The sequence below is a fragment of the Microcebus murinus genome, chromosome 15, assembly GCF_040939455.1.
Source record: "Microcebus murinus isolate Inina chromosome 15, M.murinus_Inina_mat1.0, whole genome shotgun sequence".
Taxonomy (NCBI): Eukaryota; Metazoa; Chordata; class Mammalia; order Primates; family Cheirogaleidae; genus Microcebus; species Microcebus murinus.
The window spans coordinates 31,366,229-31,388,362 of NC_134118.1; the positions used below are offsets into that span (position 1 = coordinate 31,366,229).

General features: G+C 32.1%; 1 protein-coding gene and 1 non-coding gene across 13 annotated transcripts in view; both read right to left on the reverse strand.

Moving 5' to 3' along the window:
* RAPGEF2 (Rap guanine nucleotide exchange factor 2) overlaps window positions 1-22,134 on the reverse strand; it is a 241,484-nt gene that overhangs the window by 96,236 nt on the left and 123,114 nt on the right. For 10 of the 12 annotated variants that reach the window (XM_012735607.2, XM_012735609.2, XM_012735610.2 and 7 more), the window contains 3 exons: window positions 16,635-16,710; window positions 14,527-14,694; window positions 12,177-12,194 (listed from right to left, as the gene is read on the reverse strand). In XM_012735607.2, coding sequence (XP_012591061.1) covers window positions 12,177-12,194; window positions 14,527-14,694; window positions 16,635-16,710 — 262 coding nt within the window. The remainder of the gene's footprint in view (window positions 1-12,176; window positions 12,195-14,526; window positions 14,695-16,634; window positions 16,711-22,134) is intronic. The other 2 variants (XM_012735611.2, XM_012735606.2) reach the window with 1 other exon arrangement.
* LOC142876805 (small nucleolar RNA SNORD38) lies at window positions 15,977-16,045 on the reverse strand. The gene has a single exon (XR_012923622.1). It is a non-coding gene; the product is annotated as a small nucleolar RNA SNORD38 (small nucleolar RNA).

A 22,134-nucleotide genomic window follows, 5' to 3' on the forward strand; every position in this document is an offset into this window, starting at 1 on the left:
ATAAGTAATTGTTAAAACAAAGGAGGAATGCATAAGTATAAATATACATGACTATTATGTACCCTTAAGAATCAAAAATTTAAAAATTAAAATTAAAAAAAGTTTTAAAAAAAGAATAAATGTATAAGTGATTTCACTTAAACTTCAAAACCAACCTGTGAAGTATTATTCCACAGTTTTTAAGATAAGGAAACAGACATAGGATGGCTGTGTAATTGTAAAAGATGTTTAACTTTTTTACTGACAAAATCAGGTGTTTTAAATAACTTGATAAGTAAAAAGAATAAGCTACAACCAGTAAATTTATGTCTAACACAGATAAAGACCTACAAGTGTATTATCAAAATGCCAGTTGTACAGGATGGAGGAGATCAGACCTGAGGAACAATTCACAGGGCAGCGGGAGGTAGAAGGGGTTACCTGTGAAACTGAGCTAGCCCAAAGCTCTCTATGATCCAATGCACAATCCCAAAAGCCTTAATAAAATTCTAGGGTACATTATCAGATGTATGATGTCCAGAGCAAGGAAGACAGAAAGTTCTGTTGCAACTTGCATTGTAGAGTACTGCAGGACTTTATGTAAGCAGTGGCAACCAGTAACAAGGAGAAATAATGAGCAACTATAGTATTCAGATGGCAGAAAACCTGGATGATAAGGTGTTTAGGAAAGCTACAAAAAGCCGATGATGCTTAATGCAGAGCAGAGGTTTATAAGAATAAGATCTTTTTAAATAGCTGAAACAGTTATATGAAAATGGAATATTAACATTCATTTGTGTTGCTTTAGAAGAGATCTAGAAACCATGAACTAAAATTATGGAGAGGGAGATTTCAGCTAAACATGAGTTTCTTTTTCTTTTTTAATGTCAATACATTTAAGGGGTACACGTGTTTTCGTGGTTTTTTTTTTGTTGTTGTTACATGGATGAATTATATAGTGGTGAAGTCAGAGCTTTTAGCGTACCCATCACCTAAATGGTATATATTGTACCTGACAGGTAATTTTTGATCCCTCCCCTCCCCTTCCCCTTTCTAAGTCTCCAAAGTCCATTATACTCCTCTGTATGATCATGCATACTCATTGTTTAGCTCCCACTTATAAATGAGTACGCATGGTATTTGGTTTTCTGTTCTGGAGATACTTCACTTAGGATAATGGCCTTCAGTTCCATCTAAGTTGCTGCAAAAGCCATTCTTTTACCCTTCTTCGTAGCTGAGTAGTATTCCACAGTATCCATATACCACATTTTGTTTATCCACTCATTGACTGATGGCACTTGAGTTGATTCCACATCTTTGCAATTGTGAATTGTACTGTAATAAACATACAAGTGCATGTGTCTTTTTTGATATAATGACTTCTTTTCCTTTGGGTAGATACCCAGGAGTGGATTTGCTGGATCAAATGGTAGGTCTACTTTTATTTCTGTAAGGAATCTCTATACCGTTTTCCATAGAGGTTGTAGTAATTTACATTCCTACCAACAATGTATAAATGTTCCCTTTTCACTGCATCTGCACCAATGTCTACTGTTTTTTGACTTTTTAATAATGGCCATTCTGATGGGGATAAGGTAATATCTCATTGTGGTTTTAATCTACATTTTCCTGACAATTAGTGATGTTGGGCATTTTTCCCATGTTTATTGGCCATCTATATATCTTCTTTTGAAAAATGTCTGTTCATGTCTTTTGCCCACTTTTTAATGGGGTTATTTGTTCTATTCTTGCTGACTTGAGTTTCTTATAGATTTTGGATATTAGTCCTTCTTTGGATACAAAGTTTGTGAATATTTTCTCCCATTCTGTAGGCTATTTACTCTGTTGATTATTTCTTTTGCTGTGAAGAAGCACTTTAGTTTAATTAAATCCTATTTATTTACTTTTGTTTTTGTTGTATTTGCATTTAGGGTCTTAGTCACAAATTCTTTGCCACAAAAAGTTTCTTAATAATTAGCCCTTTCTTACAATAAATAACAACTGCTATGATTTACTAAGTTCTTACTTTGTACCAGGCACTGGGACACAAGTTTGACACACGTTAAGTAAAGGACAATCCCCTAAATACCAGCGCGCATTGTAATTTAAAAATCTTAAAGCAGAGGCTTAATGTCAGTGACTATATAGAAAAAATAAACAAACTGCAATAAGTGGTCCAACTGGGAGATTCTTAAAATCTTTTCACATTCTTAAGGTGGTCTTATCTAACATGGCTGTTACCAAACATCAGCTGGTGACAAAATGGCAGTGGAAAGGGTGGTATGATACAGAAGGACAGAAAAAGAAAGACTACATGAATGCAAGTGCATCTACCTTGGGATAAGATTTCCTGGTAGTAACTATCCTTTACTGAAAAGACTTTTGTCATTCTACTTTGGCAGCGAGAGGGAGAATACTAAAAGGCCCTTACTTTTAAAAGAATGATATTGATTATTGGACAACAGTTGGAAGTTTTCTTTACAACATCCATACTTGAAAAATTAAAAGCTGCCAAACTTAAAAGTAGGTCAGGGAAAGGTGATTTCCTTAATTTAAACAGTAAGTTGAATTATTAAAAATCATACACAACTAAGTTAGTAAATTTTACATAGGTTTTTTTAAAACCCTTTCAATTTACTTAATATAATTTTTCAATGTTCTTAAATATTACCAAAATGTTTCCAATATTTTCTGGTTCAGAAGCTAGCAATTTAATGAGTGGCATGTTTTCATCTCTAAATACTATGACTAATTTTAGACAACTGTAAGTTGTTTTCAGTTCATTAAAGAGTCATACCTATAAAAAGACCTTTCAGCAAGATTTTGGCTTTTCTTATTATAAGTGGGCCAAATACACTAATTACACAGTCATCTCTTTGTTATAAAATGGTACTACTTAACAGTGAAAAGTGAAAACGGTACTACTTGACAGTGAAATTCCTGTATTGGAATGAAACTAGAAAGGTTTAAAAGGAAAAGGAAAAAAAAAAAAAAGCTGTGCTTTATTGATAAGAGCTACATGGTCCAAAAAGGGAAAATACTTGCAACAAGAGACTGATGAATCAACCAAAGTATATCACTGCTGCAAATATAACTCAGGAATCCTTTCTACACACTGGACATTCTATGCTCCAGACTATTTCTTTAAAAGATACTTAAGCAGTAGGTATCTGTAGTGGTTAAATTATTTGATACATATCTCCTTTGCATCGAATTTCAAGATTAAATAACATAAAAAGCAATATATGTTACATTCATTTTTAAAAAGCAATAATTTCCTGGATTGGGAATGGAAAAGATCTATGTCCATATTTGACTCCAACACTAACATTCACTATCTGAGTGCTTCTTCCCCAACCAGGAAATACCATCACCTAGTGTTCAGAACTGCAGGTTGGTTTAATTGGACAAAGCATATGAGAAAACACCTAGCAGATTCGTACACTACAAACATTCAATAAGGGTCAAAATTTACACCTTCCAAAATATTCCAAAAGTCAGTTGCAACAAGATTTGGCCAGCCCATTAATTAATCTTGTATAGATGGTTGGGACTAATATCTTTGTGCTTATATCCTTGTACAGAATTATTAATGCAGGTAGATCTGTAATGCCACTCCCAGAAACACTATTGTATAATACTAATTCTGTGAGTCTGATCCACAGACATCAACATATAACCATGACGATGCACAGACCTATATTATCTGTTGTGCAGAGGATATAAAATGGCATAAAGATACTATGTGCTTTCAAAAGACCCTATTGACTCTTGAGTCTTGCTCTGTAACCCCGGCTAGAGTACAGTGGCATGTCACTGCAAGTGCGTGCAACCTCAAACTCCTGGGCTCAAGAGACCCTCCTGCCTCATCTTAATGGGTAGCTGAGACTATGGGTGCTCACCACCATGCCCAGCTAATTTTTCTATTTTTTGTAGAGATAGGGGAGCTCACTCTTGCTCTGGCTGGTCTCGAACTCCTGACCTTAAACGATCCTCCCACCTCGGCTTTCCAGAGTGCTAGGATTACAAGCTACTGTGCCTAGCCTCGAATTTAATTTTTAAGAAACACATTTTCATTTTTAAAAATTTAATGTCTGGAAATAAATGCCAAATGTGTAAGTTTTAAAAATGGCTTAACAGTCTTCATTCTAAAAGAAATGATATTAATTATAAATGGAAGCATTAACCAATGGCCTTCACTACCAGGAATAGAATTGTGCCTGCCCTTCTGTTGTAATCAAATATATTCCAGACAGGAAATGTTTCCAAATAAACTTGCCTGGAAAATAATTAAATATAGAAGACTCTCTCAATATAGAAAATATTTTAAATGCCACAGAAATTTTTTAAATGTTTTCTTGAAAAAAAAAAAAATTCAACCTACAGATATGGCCATATGAGTTTAAGATGACAACATTCAATCTTCTTTCCCATAAATTAATGAATCAAACAAACAAGGCCACACCACACACCCTCATTTCTCCTTCTCCTCAGCAGCTCTAAAAAAGGAAATGAGCATTTTATCTATTCATATTTTAGTTACACTTTGAAATTACCAGTTATTACTATGTTGATATTTAAAAAGCAAGGATAATACTAGAATATTTAATTGTATATATGAGACAATTACAATTGTTAGAATTGCTCACAACTGGCCAGATGGATCATATTCATGGAAAATTATAACTCCTAGGTGTGCCATAAAGTAGCATTTTGCAGTTATTAACACATAATCATAAATCTATAATGATCCACTGAATAGAATAAGGCATTAATCATTCACTCTACAATTGACCCCTAAGCCTTTAAATAGGATAACACAAGAAAACCAAGAAATCAGGATGAACTTCAGAAATCATATTGGTCCATTCAACAGTGTACCAGACATAAGCAAAATGTATTGGTCATCACGCATTTAGTGTAAATATATAACAAAACCTATTTTTTGACAGCTTGTGTTTTATAGGAAATGTTTTTTTTCCCAGAACATAAAGCAAAATAAAAATTTGTTGGATCAAATTTTTAAAATTTATGCTACTCAATTCAGTGAACTTTTAAGATTAAAAAAAAAAAAACAAGATATTAATAGTAAATTTAAACTACTAGAAAACATGGTATTTACAGAAAAAGTAAAAACATGATATGGAAGAAAATGAAACAATGATTTAAAGGAGCCTATGGTGACTGCTTACCACACAGAATATTCATGTGGCGATTTCATTTTTCACCAAGGGAACCCACCATTTCAAATTTGAGGAGTGGAGACAACACTTTCCGTTCCTTTCCAAGGGCAGCTCTACCTCCTCAGATCATTACTTTGCCTTAGTAGTTCACTGAACCTCAGGGGACAGTCATGAGCTGTCAGTCACACTTTGCAGTGACAAAGGAAACTAGCCACTAATGTCTTAACCCAGGCAGAATAAGTGGACAAAAAAAAAAAGACTGAAGGCAGCATCTTTGATTAGATACAAAAGAAATAAAGGAGCCAGTAAAAAAAAATAAAAATTAAAAAAAAAAAAGACAATAGTTATTCAAAGTAGAGGATAACAAAGATAGAAAAGAACTCCAGAAATACCATAGGAGTTTTGAGAAGAAATAAGTTTTAAATATAGTCACATGTCACTTAACAACAGGATCCATTCTGAGAAATGTGTCATCAGGTGATTTTGTCATTAGGCGAGCAGAGCATCATACACGTACACACGCCTGGAAGATATAGCCTACTACATACCTACGCTGTATGGTGATACGAAAAGGTCTGAGAACTGTTGCAACTAGAAAACAATTAGCCTCTTAGCTCTTTCAAAGAATGCACAGTTATCAACTGCCCTCAGATTCCCTGTGTTTATGCCCACTTCAGCAGAACCCTCTGACAACTTAATCCACTTGTAGAATGGTTGGCTGCTCTTCCAGTCCAACCAAAGTCAGTACAAAAAGTTAGGCAAAAGGTTACACCAACGAGAAATTTTAAAATGGAAGCTACCAAGTGCTCCTCAGTAATGCACATGCCAAGTGCACCAATATCATCGAGAATACCAAGGATGTCCAAGTATTCTCTACATCTCAGTTGGCTGGGGATATGCTTGATTCATAAATTAGCAAATGGCAAAAACAAAACAAAACAAAAAAACCTTTTTCCTGAAAACTTTCCTGAGTAATCCAAAATTCCTGATGATTCACATAGCTTCTTAAATGATTTGGTTTAAAGGATTTTATAAAGAAATATCACTTCCTGGCCTCCTGGCCAAGATCAAATGTAGAATTTTTTATAAAGAAATGCTTATAAAGTAGAGTGCTAATAAATAGTGAAAAGGAAATGTTACAACTTATTTTGAGATTTTAACTTTATTTTCTAACACTCCCAAATGCCTTCTGGTTTGTACCAAAACCACAAGTGACTGATTATCATTGCTATCCTCATAGGCATCTGAGTAAAAGTTAAGACAACCTGAATATTTTCTTTTTCATATTACAGATTTGGGCTCTCTCTGCTGCTATATTATTTCTCCTCTAGACCAGCTATTGCAAATTCCATATTATATCCAACTACCACCTGTCCTCCAGTTGAAAGAGAAAAAGGAAGATTTAAGAAATAAAAGACTATCTGATCGTTTACTGAGTCCATAAGAAATTGCTCTAATAGAAGCAATTATTTAGTAAGAGTTTTTTTCCCAATAGATTCTACAATTATTTTTTCCGAAATATCTCTGAAGTTATTTTTTAGCCTATGTGTAATTTTAATGATCACAAAGGATGTTAAGTGGTATATCTGTGAAACTGGTACATTCAAATTGGTCACAAGTTTACCACTGATGTACACTTAACAACAATAGTTAAGATAGTAAAATAAATGTTATATGGTGTTTTTTAACAAAAAAAAACTCCATTAAATTATATACTTTAAATAGGCAAACTGTACAGTATGTGAATTATATCTCAATGAAGCTGTTATTTTAAAAAAGTGGAGGTTTACAACTGATCAGTTATTTTTTAAAGTTTACTACTGAGATATTATGGATAATGACTAAATTTTTTTGGAGAGGATAAAGGGGCAATTTTTATATACATAAATATGCAGAGAAGTTAATAGGTATTTTTATATTATTTTAAGTAATCAAAATATTTGCTTTCACAAATGATTTAAAACTTAACATCTATATATTCCATAAAATGCCAGAGTTTTGTCTAGAGGTCAACAATATCTCCTAGCTAACAGAGAGGCATTTCAAGTTAATAATGTTTTAACACTTGATTTAAAACCAAAAGAGAACATTTTTAATCACTTGATTATTTCAAACAGTGAAAACAGACAACTTAAAACCGATAATTTTAATTCAGTACTGGTAGGATATAGGTCTGAATATCAAAGTAGATTTCTCCAAAGAAAAGAGACATTTTTCAAATCAGCATGTAGCTCTGCAAAATCTCATGACAAAAAAAAAATCACATGATAAGAAAGGAAACAGTTGAAGATGAAAAGCATCTTTGCTATTGTGACTAAAAGCTAAATTTTAGCCAAGTATATTTAAAACATGTACAGGCACAGAGAGCCACCAGTGTTCACAATAAGAGGCAGGACAAAGTGGCAATGATCTTTTTGACAAATAAATTGCTTGAAATATTGCATGACTTGCTACACAACACCCTTATTACTTTCAATTTCCAAGTGCAACCAAAAGACGGGTCCAATTATGACATCAATACAAGCTTTCTTTCAAAATGGAATGAAAGAACAGTAAATCCCAGCAGACACCGGAGTTCTGTAGCAGAGATGATGTAATATATAAAAATAGACATCCTTCAACAGAAGCTGAAACTTGGGTAAACAGCACACTGCATACCATTCTCAACTGCCTCGCATGAATTTGCAATGCATGCTGTTAATAGCGTTAGAGAAATCATTTTATGTTTTAAATTATTTCCTGATTTACATTTCAATTTCTATACATACTCTGTACTGTAATTTCCCAATCTATAGAAATTAAATCAACATAAATACCTGATTAGAACTTCATGAAAAAGAAACAGTCCCCCCAAGCAAGGAGGTTGTGACCACTGCAGCAGCTTTAACACGCTGCGTTTGCCAGAAAATGCAGCACATAGAGCACAGTATTGTTCCATCCACCCATTGTTCAGAGACCTTTCCACAGGGAGCTTTCTGCAGGATTTTAAAATGCAACATAATCTAGGTGAAGAGGAACCAGTAAACCTGCCAATAATGAGTGTGAAAAGCAAAGGATACTTCTGACACTTCTCTCAAAAGACTCTCTGATGTAAATATGAAGCACCAAGCATCCAAACAATAAATTCTAGCAATATGTGTGTGTGTGTGTGTGGGGGGGGGTGTTGGTATATATCACTGTTCTCTAACACTCTCTTTTCCATTCTTTATTACCTAATGCAGTTTCCACATGTCTATTGAACTTTTCCTGGATTAAAGAATAATCTGCTTCAAACTAATCTACCTCAACCTACCACTCGAGGGTTTATATTCATATAAAGTCATTAAACACTATTGGAACAGAGTACTGCCCACAAAGTGAATCATCAGAAATTAATAAATTAGAGCTTGTTTTATTTTGAAACAGAATTATTTCTACTTTCTCTCCGCTGAATACCGCTTAAATCCCCCACCTGCAATTCTTGCTCCAACTGCCAAGTTCTAGCCACTGTTTCCATTCCCATTACTTAGCAGTCCGATCTTGACATCCCTGCCCTCAAAACTTATTCCACCTTAAAGGCAGGTCAGTTTATTTAAATGTAAATTTCAGTATATCGAACACCTGCTTCTTATAGTCATGAAAAAGTCCAACTTTCAACACACAGCTTCTGAAAACCATAACATTACTCAATCTATACACCTTTGAACAAAAGGAATTCTTTCCATACAAAGTATTTTTCTATGAGCCAAGACACTAAGGTGGTTCAGGACGCCATCCCTGATTCCTCAGGTACCCATGTGCACGGACCTCTACAGTACCTGTACTCCCCTATGTTTTAGTTGCCCATTTATGTATCTGCATTCCCTTGTCGTCACAAGGTCAATGGGGGTGGGATTCTACCTGCTCTGTAGACCTTTATATCCCTAGAGTCTGGAACAGATCTGAAACATGGTGGGCACTCAGTAAATGCTTGTTAAATGACTAAAAATATATAAATGAATAAACTGAGCTTTCCTCTCTGTGATACAAGAAATAAATTACAAAATTTTCTGAAACTCTATCCTATTATAATTCAGAGACATTGATGACACCATTGAAGACAAATGCTTTAAGGTTCAATTAAGCAAATAAATGTTTAAGGAATTTAAAATAAGCATGAAAAATAGTAAAATAACTAAGATATCTCCCCTGTATTTGAATAACTTCTTATATTCATAAAAAGATTTTTAAGTATCATATGAATAAATAATAGTCAAGTGGCATATGATAGTAACTGAAGGTAAAATCTTAAGTCTTTAATATTCTAAGAAACTTACTAGATATACAAGTCATTGATATATTACTCAAAACACATCCTCTTACTGTTAAGTAGCAAATACTGAATTAAATCTAAGGAGACCTCAGTAAAAATTTAAGTAAGTGACAAAGCAAAGCCATGACATGAATGAAAATATTACCTACTTCTAATTTAGCAATAGTAACTCAATACAAAAAGTCTAATGTTAAATAAATGTGCATAATCACAAAAACTAAAGGTTATATATTTTTTATTAGTTTTAATAGCTCAACAGTTTTTGAAACCAAGCCTACCAAGAAGTCTTTAACTAAAAGAAGAAACCAACTTAAATCAAATCTATCTCAAAATATATCATAGGAATGATTATAAGAAACAGGACTTGCCATATATTATACAGAAAAACCTTATAAAATATATGACTGATTTTCATAAACCTCATACATTGATGTCACATTTTAAAGATGTTGTATTATCACTAATTATAATAAAAAATTATTCCCATAAAGTTGGATTATATTATATTAAACTTATATTAACTTAATCTTATATACTATTTCCCGATACTTTTATATGTGCCCACCAAGAACATTAAGCCTATCTACTGAAAAGTTCAACACTTATTTATTAATCAGTGCTTTGGAGTGTATATTCACATTGCAGAAAAGGACTACTAATAAAATGTGTGGGAGGTATATTTTTAAGTGACGGATGGGTTTTCATTGTTTTAAAAATTTTACATTGAAATTATATGAATATATTTTATATTATACTGTGTTCACATCCTAAATCAATTTATATAAAAGGAAGCCATATTTGGGGGTGAGGAGTGGGGGTGGAAAGGTGATCAGAATGTCAAAGCACAGAGAACATTTTAACTTTGCAAGCAGCCTAGGAAGGCTAGCGAATTTTTTAACTGTCAGTTGGGACACACACTCTCCACAGTTTGGACAGGGCACCTTTTCTTCAGTCTTTAGTCTAATACCTCTCTGTACAATTTTTGCTTTTTCCAAATTGGGAAGAACTGATTTTTCATTAAAATCAAAGGAAGCATAAGAGACGACAGAAGAGTTTGGTAAAATAAACAAAGCTCCCTCTCCCCACCTATCCATTTTGAACTTGGAGACAAAGTAAACTATTGCCTGTTCAAAGTCCCAAGTTTATCTCTTTAGTAACTAACCTCAAATCTTCCAGCCTCTGCCAGAGACCTAATATATTACCTGCCTCTATAATCTACTCACTCCAAGACTGAAAATACATGCCACATCTTATTTTTTGGCAATCTTAAATACAGCCTCAATCTTAACTCATCAAAATGTAAGAAAATGCTAATGAAAGCCATCTCTAATCTTCCTTTCTCGCTGCATTTTAAAATGCTATTCTCTCTGCAATCCTCACACACTTGAAAAATGTCCTGAAAACACTCTACATGGACTATATGAGTATTCATGTTTCTGAAGAAAATCATTATAATCTGTTTTAAACTATTGCAACACATCTAATTTTAAAAAGTTTACATAAGATATACATCATAACTCAGTGCACATTTTAAATTCAATTCCAAGTTTTAAGTGGAAATTAGACTGGTTATTTTTCATGCTAAAAACGGGGAGAATCAATTACATCCTGATTTATCGTCTAAAACATTGTTATATATTTTAAGTATACTCTTTCAAGAAAAAAGTTTAAAATACTGATGTAAGTAAAATTTTTATATAATTCATAAATTATATAATTATCACATTTAAAATCTATATCAAAAATTTTTAAATTTATCACCTCATTTAAAAATTAGCAGTGTGTCTATAGAACATAAAGTAACTGCCTCACTTTAATTTGAAAAATTATACAAATAGTTCATGCTTTTAGGCAGTTATTATAATAGTCAAAAATATTATATTGATGATAGATTTCCTATAATGTGAATTATTCATGATCTCACAATCTTTTTCCTGTACAATAATAAAACACAATCATAAAATGTTACTAGATACTTAACCAATTAGTTTCCAGAGATAGATTTTTCTTTTCTTAAACTCCAAATTCTCTGATGACCCCAAATTTGGTTCACAATTTCAAAAGACTAACACTGAAAATCGTAGATTAGTCATGTATTGGTATGAAAGAAATGAGCAAGTATATTATTACAGGCCTCTTGATTAAAATGCGTAATGAAATAAAAGCATGAAGTCTGGTTAAAAATAAAGTGCAAATAAGAAAGCACAGCAATTTTAAACTCTTGTTTCCTTTTTGACTAAACTTTCTTTCTGACTATAATTTTACCAGTGGCCTCCCAAAATGCTTTCCCATTGGGATTTCTGAACTTTAAAGTTTTCATCTATAGCATTTAAAATTTAAATTTTCAATGGATGTCACATAAGCTCTCACACAAAATGTAAAAAAACAAAACAAAACAAAAAAATTACGTCTTTCTCCTTTCTCTTTATTTGCAAAGCAAGTTAGTAAACAGTACTCCATTCATTCTTAAAAATAAGTAGATTGCACTTGTATCCTTTCTTCAAAGGTGGATAATCTAGCCTAGGTCTGTACCATTAAAGAGTCTAAACTAACACTTAAACCATTCATAGCTTCAAACTTTTAAGAGATTTTACTAAGTCAGGGCAAAATACCAAAGAACATGAGCAAGCAAAACACATCAATATTATACATTCATTAGTTACAATGCAAATACACACATAAATTTAGGTTAGTGTTAGGAGACCACACACAAATTACAATACCTGAGATTTAGTGCATTCCTTTGAGCCAAAATGAAATGAGTGCCATAAAGGAGGAAAGGAAAAGATGAACATTATCAGACATGCTATATTACATCTGCCAAAATGAAGATAATGTTAAAATTAGGTTAAGAATGACCATATAGAATTGGCTATATGTATAATGTTCTCTATGATCTTTAGCCATGCACTTGAAATGCACTTGCAATCATTCTAAATCACCTGTGAAATATGATCATGCACTTCTTTTAAATAAACTTTTCACCTTCAGTCCCACCTTATTAGCCCATTTCTTTCAGAGAAATATTTCTGTTAAGAATAAGTAAATAGGACTTAAAGCTAATGAAGAATAATTTTTATTTCATTCTTTTTACCATGTGGTATCACATATACAAAACAAAATGGTGCTATTCTCCTACATTAAAATTATGTATTAGGTAAAATAATAATATAATAAATAAATAAATAAATGCAATTTGTACCCCAAAAAAGGATCCTTTTAATTATGATCATGTTGTTGCCAATCTTAACTCATTTAGTAAAATTAATACCAATATGTCACATAATATTAATAATGATCTAACAAATGATCCATTAGTAATCAAGTTAAATTTCTCATTCTAATATTGAATATTCCCTCTAAGTACACATTGACCAGGTAAGACATTATTAAAAACCACTAAAAAACAAAAAATCTTGTAATAATAAAAAAAACTACATATTTTTTAAAACAGAGCAAGAAAGGGGAGTTATGTAAGGAAAACAAAGGAAGCATTCCATAAGGGGAGGCAAATTGGGGTTGGGAGAGAGAAATAGTTATGAAATGGCCCACCCAACTTATGTGCAACAAATATGACTAAAAATCAAAACAATCAACTTTAACACTACATTTTAAGTAATCCACACTCCCACTATCTTAGTTTGAAAGCTAATTTGGAAAAACAATTCTAAAGCACAAAGATATTAACTATATTAGTACTAGTCTAAAATATTAAAATCTATATTATACTTCTAATAAGTACAACTATTTTAATACATATTTCCTTCTTCCATGATGCTACACTAACACTAAAAATATTACCTTCTTTTATGGACAATAGTAACAAAAAAACCTTTCATGGGATTTTTTTTTTCCTCCAAATACCAAGTCTCTCCAACAGACAAAACTGTCTTTGTGATGAGCAAAAAACACCCTTTCCAAATGAGCTGAATGAAATGATTCAAGTATGAAATTCATGTTAAACTAAAATAGCACATGGGTAGCGAGAAGAGTAGGCAAGTCACTGGTCGTCAAAACCACATTAAATTTTTAAATACAAAGAGCTCTCTGAGAAACAGAATACATGAAGTGTGAGTATAAAATATATCGTATCCTAAAATTCCTAAAAATTGAGTAAATAATTTTAAGTCTATACACATTTTCCCAGGCATTTTGCATTTACACGTATTTGCAGAAAGAAAAAGGCAAGAAAAACTGAGAAACGTAAAATAATTGTCAATTACCTATTTTTATTTTTTCATACTTTTATTTTAACATTTTACATATAAAACCACTTCTTTAATGGTATTATATGCATAGATAAACTATCTTTCACCTTATTATGACATATATCCAAGAATTCAAGCTACTTTGTTTTTTAAAAAACAAAGAAATAAGAAAAATAAGGCTCTAAAGTAACCTTATTGAAGTCTTATACAAAGCACTCATTATTTGTGTCTTGGTTTTCTAAAACATAAAAAGCAGTTTATTTATCAAATATTTATAAAATAAATGACAACCAACTGGGTTATGGCATTTAAGAGATCTTTGAACCTATCAGAAATATTTCAGGAAACCTCACATTCAGATTTTTAAAAGCATCATCTTGAATTCTTTTTTAATTTTCTAATTTTTCTTTTCTAATTGCATTAAACAAAATTTCAGATAATAGTCTCACAGTGATATAAAAAGCTATGAAAATAATATGCAATTTTTATATATCTCCTTTTTAAATAAAAAACAGGTATGATACCAGTCATTTGGGTAGGGGAAGAACAGAAGCAGCAGCTAAAATTTTAGATTAAGGTCAAACAACTTAAAATATTACAATTACAACTGTACATGCTTATCCAAAGCTAATCTTCAGAGAACATTTTAAGAAATAAAAGAGCTAAATAATGTCTGTTAACATCTTATTTCAATGCCTTTTAAAAACTACTCGTGTCATGTGTGTTTCCAGCAAAATCTGCTCTTTGGATAATAAGTATATCAGAAAAGAATTATTCATCAAAAATTGAAAACTGAAATGTCTTTTCACAAAACTCCCAACAAAAACCCAAAGTTAAATAAAAATATTACACTTGTGTAACTTACCGTATGATAGCCCCTCGGCAAAGGTGGTTTGCCCACAGGGTAAGGGTCCACGGTGTCAATAATTGTTTGTCTTTCACCTTTCTGGTTGATTTTTCTAAATCTCCTTCGAGACTGTCTGTGGGAAGCTTGACGCTGAAAATATTCTTCATTTTCATCCATATAGTCCACCTGAAATAAAACCCCCCAAAAACGTCATTTCTCCAAACATAACACTCCATTTTAACATTAGATGTAGAAAGAAACTTACAGATTGTTCAGGCTCATTCATTTTGCAAAGACATTTGTAAACAACTTTAAGTTTGTCTGAACTTCTTTGGAACTAATTGGTTTTGAGTAACTTTTCTTTTATGAAGAAGCATTTTCAGTTCCACTTAGGACAATATGGGTAACTCTTGAATTTCCTGCCATTTCAAAGGGAAGGATATTTTAAGTAGTCTTTGTACTGAACTATTAGTGAAGATCTCACAGGATACATTGCCACATATTATGGAAGTAAATGCCGCACTGTTGTAACTAAAATGCAAAAAAAAAAAAAAAAAAAAAAATCTAATGTATATGAGTCAATTTGTGAAAAACCTATAAATCCCAAATGACTCAAACAGGACTGCTAGCAGAATAGCATTCGTAGATTATCTAAGAGTTTCTCTTCCTACTTTCATTCTGTGGCTTCAGTTTCTTTTTAGTTGTTTAAAAAATGATTCCTCATTTTAAACATTTTAAAAACTCCAATGAATAGATTAACAGAGATCAAAAGTTACGTCAGGTTATTCCTCATGTGAGTGCTCACAATAGAAGCATGTTAGATTCCAATACTGTTTTCACATGGGCAAACCTAGTAGTTTGTGTAATATCTGCAAGTATAAAATACTCAAATCCTTCAGAGAAATCCAAAAATAGCATTAACAGAAGACAAAATCTCAAGGAAATATCTAGAATTCCTTACACATTTACTGTTGGAAATTCCTATGTATCTGCCTACATTCTTCCCTCTTCTAAATTTTTATTCATAACCATCCCACCTTCGCATGAGTAAATTTTATAAAATTTTACCAAAAGTTTTAGTGAATTTTACAAAAAGTTCACTAGCTTTGACGAGGAAGTCCTCATTTCTAACGGAATTCCTCTACTGCATCACAGGGAAAAACCCTAAATCTTTTCTTAAAATAGACCTAGAGTTGTCTACCAAGTAGTTTATTAAATATGAGTAATAGATTCCATCACCATCTCTATTCAGTCCTCACTTATTTCACAAGGTTTTCCTTTCCAGATAGATGCTGGCTGGGGACAAAAAGAATATTAACTTAATTCCTAGGCTGGGAGTCTCTCCTCCCACCCCATCTAATTTTTATTACCAATTTGTTAAAAAGGGTACACATTAGCCTATCTTAAAGTCGTCTGTATACTGCAAGGAAGAATTATGACAGGTCATCTTTTCCCCCCCTTTTCCCCCTTCCTTAGCACTAAAAGCTTTCATCTCCCCCCTTCAGTGGCAGAACTGGACAGAATTTTCATCACAAGAAAAGCTTTTTTTAATTAAACTTCAAGGAAAATAATTATGTTATTAATACTTATTTTAATACTATATTTTATGCATAATCTCTCTTAGTAAATTTTTTAAATCACACAATTCAGTTAAAAAGAGAGATAAAGATGTCAACAGTTTAAACACCATAGTAGTCCCTTAATTTTGTTTCAATAACTTGAACGAATTCAAGTGATTTTCTTATGTTAATTGTTCCCTGAGTACTATATAATTGTGATTTCACTTAAATTAACTCGTTCTGATCAGCAGTTCTAGAGTTAAAATCCTGCAATTCAAAGATTTTCCTCAAATTTCAATTAAATGATATTATCATAGATTGAATCACAAAGTTCAAATACCAAATATTTGGGTACCTGCCCCTTTTAAACCTTCTACCTTTTATATTTAACTGAGTCCTTAAGTGAATATTATGATTATGAATTCAAATTCATAATAATATAATTATGAAATAAACATCTAACATTATAAAAATATAATGCACTATTATAAGTAGTTTGTAAAAATGCCTTTATTTCATACAGGGGTTTTTTTTTTTGGGGGGGAGAGTCCTCACAAATAATCTTACCACAATCATTTCAGAAGGCTCTAAAACAATGCATTCACAGCCACGCCTAAAGCTTCCTGCAGAACGTTTGCCAAAACTAGAAAGGGAAGAGAAAAAAGAAAAATCAGTGAGGATAATCTCAGAGACTTAAGAAATATGAATTGAGAATTTAAACCAACCCTCAAGATAAATAAAAATTAAAAATAAAAACAATTACAAGCAGTACACACTGGAGAAAGTGAACTATCTTTAATAATTATCTACACAGAATGACAGGGAAACATTCAAATTCTTAAGTTTCAGTCACATATTTTTCTTGAAAACTTTAACATAATGTTTTTTAGTTAATAATGTAAGTAAAGGAGAATTAGTATGAATGTGTTTTTGTGTTCAGTTGTCGTACCTCATCCTTGAGTAAAGTCTTAGAATATTCTAATAGGGATGGAAAATGTCTCAATGGCAAACTATAGAAGTGTCCCAAAGAAGTTTAAAATGCATGTAATGCTCTTCATAACTTAATTTGCTTAGGTTAAACATTTCTTTCACCTAAAAAGTGTATTTATTTTTCTAAAATTTCACATTAACTTATTCTAAATTTTTAAAGAAAGAGATAACTCAATTTAAGACTGTTTTCTTTAAACTATAAGGTGATGTTGGTGGGCATGCACACTAAAAAAAGCCCATCCCTCCTGAAAACTTTGCACCAGTGAACTCAGACTTAACACTTTTGCCCTATTGGTGGTGAACTCTCACCTTAATACTGGAGATGACTTATTCTTTCTGACATAGGCATATGCAAGAAACTAGAATCAAGATCAGAGAAATGTGGTAAAGCTAGGTAATCTCAACTTGCTCTATTAGTGTAATGCCTATCCCTCGCTCATTCATTATTCCAAAAATGGTCCATTCCCTCCAGTTAACATTAACATTTTTAGTAACCACACTTAATAAACTTAACTATAAGGAAAAAATGAGAAAAAATTCTTCCAAAAAATTCTTCCAACTATTTCATGGAGCAATTTTTTCCTAATTAGGCATTTTGAGTGACTCCTATGGAAATCCTTGTTCCTTTAATAATCCTCTTTACATCAGGGTAGTACACAATGTTTCATGTATTAGGAGACAAACTACGATAAAAAAAGTGACGTAAGAGGAAGAAAACTGGAAAGCCAACATTCTCATTCTGCCATTTGTGATCCCTAGTAAACTACTTTATATGCTAAACTTTATTCATTTATAAGATCATCAGGTTAGACTATGCCATCACTTAAGTCCCTTCCTGCTCGAAAATTGTTTCTATGAAAATCAAAATCAGAATCAGAATTTACGTGCTTGAAAAATTATTTAAAAAATATTCATACATATATTCATACATATATATTCACATGTAAATACCAGAGTGCTTTTATAAAGTGAAAAAAAATTTTGTCAAGAAAAATATAATAAATCTACCTCCTTGGTCACATTACTTATTGTGTAATTAAAATGATCTGAATTGTTAAATATTTCTTATAGTTTACAATTAAATAAAACTAAAATTTCATAATGCTTCAATACTCCTAAAAATTTGTTGCTCGTTTCTGAATCTACCTAGCAGCAATTTCATTTTTTACAATAAAGTTTATAAACACACACTATAAATTAAGAAATAATCTCAATGCATTAGTAAAATATGTGGCAGATTATAGACCTAGACAAATTTATAAACTTAATAAAATGGTTACTTGTTTTTAAATGTAATATAGTCAAAAAATCATAAATGTTTATAATGCAATGTTCATCCAAGACTCTATTAAAAAATATATGCTAGAAGTCAGCTGTCTACAAATTTTAGCAACAAAAGTTGTTAATAGTCACATAAATAAACTGTATGTTTGTCATTAATACCATGTCTAATTCTTGTACCAACTCCCTACTTCAGAATTTAGGCTGTAAATCCTCTTACCTACTAGTTGTTCATTCAACAGAACTTTATGGTTAGGAAGTCACATTTCAAGTTGCACTAACACTATTACTTTGGAGATGAAAAGTTTGCATTCCCCAAAATGTGCTATAAAAAATACTTCCTGGAGAGTTTTACAGGAAGTGAGCTGCACCAAAACCTGATGAAATGCTCTGCAGCCACAAAAAGACTCCAGTTCTACAGACTATCACAAACACATGAACAGAAGAAACTATAGACCTTTCATCAGATTCATTTCTTGAGGACAATGAATGGAAAAAAGCAAATGCACACAGAACACACCTTAGCAAGGGAGAACACATTATTTCATTTATCCAAAAATCTATTTTTCCAAACACAGCCAGGAACCCAGAAGGAAAGAGCAGCTCAAAGGAGCCAAAGCTTAGGTCAGGAAGGCACACACTAGGCCTGATCAATGACAAGGACTCTGGGCTTTCGCAGAGATGACTTACCCTTAGTTTCCAAACCAGAAACTTTATGGTAGAAAGAAACAGACAAAGCAATGAAATATATCAGCTAGAAATTCCTTGAGTCCACAAAATACTTTTACCTTCCACTATATGATTCTTTGAAATAATACATAAACAAAAGTGAGTATAATGATTTATTAAGATTTCAAAAATCCTTGACCAAGTTCTATACAAATAAACTGTTTGAAAAATTCAGTTCTAGAAAATAAGCAGAGATTTAAAAAAAAAAAAAGAAGAGGAAGAAGGCAACCAGATAAAAAATGTATAGGAGATTAAATCCCCCATAGATGATATTAAAAATAATTCTCTCAAACGTTTCAGATTACTTAGTAGAAAGAAATGGAGCAAAATCTTCAGGTTTGCAAATGACACACTTTTAGATATTAAAACACAAAAGGAAACCAGTAAGAATGAAGTATAAGACATTCTATAAAGTTGTATGTGAGTGCAGGAAAGCAATGTGCACATGAAATGTTCTATGTTTAAAAAGTGATCCAATGCACACAGCATTTACTATTATATTAAATAGGTTCTCATCTTTCTGTTAAAAGTCAGAAATGAAAACTAGAAGTCTCTGAAGGCATTAGTTAGTAAGATACTTACACAATAAATAAAATGATAAATAAAGGCAAACTTTGAAATGACAGACACAAGGAATTAAAAATAAGAATTATTCTACATGCTTTTATAGAAAACCATGTAAGTTTATGGTGGGGTATTGCCCTAGAAGAGTTTCCAAGGGGAAAAACAGAACTAAAAAGTTTCCCATAAAAAATTAAGGGAATCCAAAGGGCTTTCTGAAAGGGCAGAGACACAAATTAAAATAACATTTCATTAATTCCTATTAACAGCAGCTGAAAAATAGTATCATTTAAGTTTCTAAAATAATGATTAAAGAAAACTTAGAAAAGATACTAGTAAAGAAAAACTCAAGTAACTTAAATGTACACCTATAATCCCTGAAGATTTTAAGAAAAATCAGATATAGGTTAAGAACTGATCTAAAAACATGTGACTACATTCTGATCCAAATGTGATTATACTCTGGTCCTGGGTGCCGCTGAAATAGACAATTAGTGCTATCAAATGCAACATTCTTTTTTGTTCTTAAGTCTTATAACAGACTACATAAAGTGATCTATAGATTCAACACTCTCTATCAAAATTCCAACAGCCTTTTTTATAGAAATGGAAAAGCCAATCCTCAAATTCATATGGAATTTCAAAGGGCCCTACTTAGCCAAAACAATCTTGAAAAAGAACAAAGTCAGAGAAATTAGACTTCCCAGTTTCAAAACTTACTACAAAGCTACAGGAATCAAAACAGTGTGGTACTGGCATAAGGTTAGACATTTAAGCCAAAAGAATATAAATGAGAGTCCAGAAACAAACATACATCTGGTCGATTGATTTTTGACCAGGGTTCCAAGTCTGTTCAATAGGGGAAGAACAATCTCCTCAAACATTGGTGCTGGGATGACTGGATTTTCACAAGAAAAAAATGAGGTTGGACGCCTACTTCATGCCACGTACAAAAATTAACTCAAAACGAATCAATAACCTAAATATAAGAGCTTAAACCATAAAACTCTTAGAAAAAAACAGGAAGAAATCTTCATTACCTTGATTTGGCAATGGATTCTTAGCTATACATCAAAAGCATGAGCAGAAGAAAAAAATACATAAACTGAGTTTCATAAATCAAAAATGTCTAAGCCTCAAAAGACATTATCAAGAAACTGAAAAGACAACCTAAAGAATGGGAGAAAATATTTGTAAATAATATATCTGATAAGGACCTAAGATTCAGAATTCCTAAAGAACAAAAAGATAACCCAATTTAAAAATGACAAAGAACTTAAATAGGCATTTCTCCAGAGAAGATACATGAAGGGCCAATAAACAAATAAAAAGTGGGCAAACAGCTTTATTTATTAGGAAAAAGCAAATCAAAACCGCAAGAAGATACCATTTCACACCTGAAACTATTAAGTGAACGAGATACCAAGATGGTTGTAATTTTATACTATTTTATTTTCTAAGATAGTGAAAAGAAAGAAGATGTGGAGGACTTAGAACCCTTATGTATTGTTAGTGGGCATGTAAAATGATGCAGCTACTATGGAAAACAACTGGCACTTCCTCAAAAAGCTAAACAGAATTACCATATGACCCAGCAATTCCACCCCTAGGTAAATACACCAAAGAACTGAAAACAGGGGCTCACACAGGTATTTGTACACAAATGTTCATTGCAACATTATTCAAAATAGCCAAAATGTGACAATAACCCAAGTGTCTGTCAACAGATGAATGGATTAGCAAAGTAGGGTATATACATTCAATATATATTATTCAGCCATAAAAAGGAATGAAGTACTGATATATGCTACAACATGGATGAACCTTGAAAACATTATGCTAAGGGCAACAAGCCAGTCACAAAAGTACAAATATCATGATTTCACTTATATACATAACTAGAAAAAAACAGGGAAATTCGTAGCGACAGTAGATTAGAGGTTAATAACGGTGGGGGGTGGGAGAAAGCTTAATGGTTTCTGAGTTTCTGTTTGGGGTTATAGAACAGATTTGGAAATAGGTAGTGCTGTTGGTGCACAACAGTGTGAATATAATTAATGCCAATGAATCATACCACTTAAATATAATCATATATGTAAAAATGGTTAAGATGACATTTTATGTTATACATATTTTACCACAGTTTAAAAAAATAACTTAGAGAAACTATCAAGAGAATATGTGTGTGTTTGTTTCAGTGGCTGTGGGTTTCCTGGCAAAAATTTGGGACTGGAATTTTTAAAAAGTAGGAACTCTAGTTTGAACAAACAGCAAACCTTGGGAACAAAGACGGAGTTAAATTTCATGACTGATAAACCCTGAACTAATCTCATTCTTGTGGTAATTTAGCAATGAAATGATGGAGGTTGCAGGTGAAAGAAACAGGACGAGATGGGGAGAAGGTAAATAAATATGACAGAAATAAAGGTTGAGTATCCCTTACCTGAAAGGCTTGGGACCAGAAGTGTTTCGGATATTGGAATATTTGCCTTGTACCAGTTGAGCA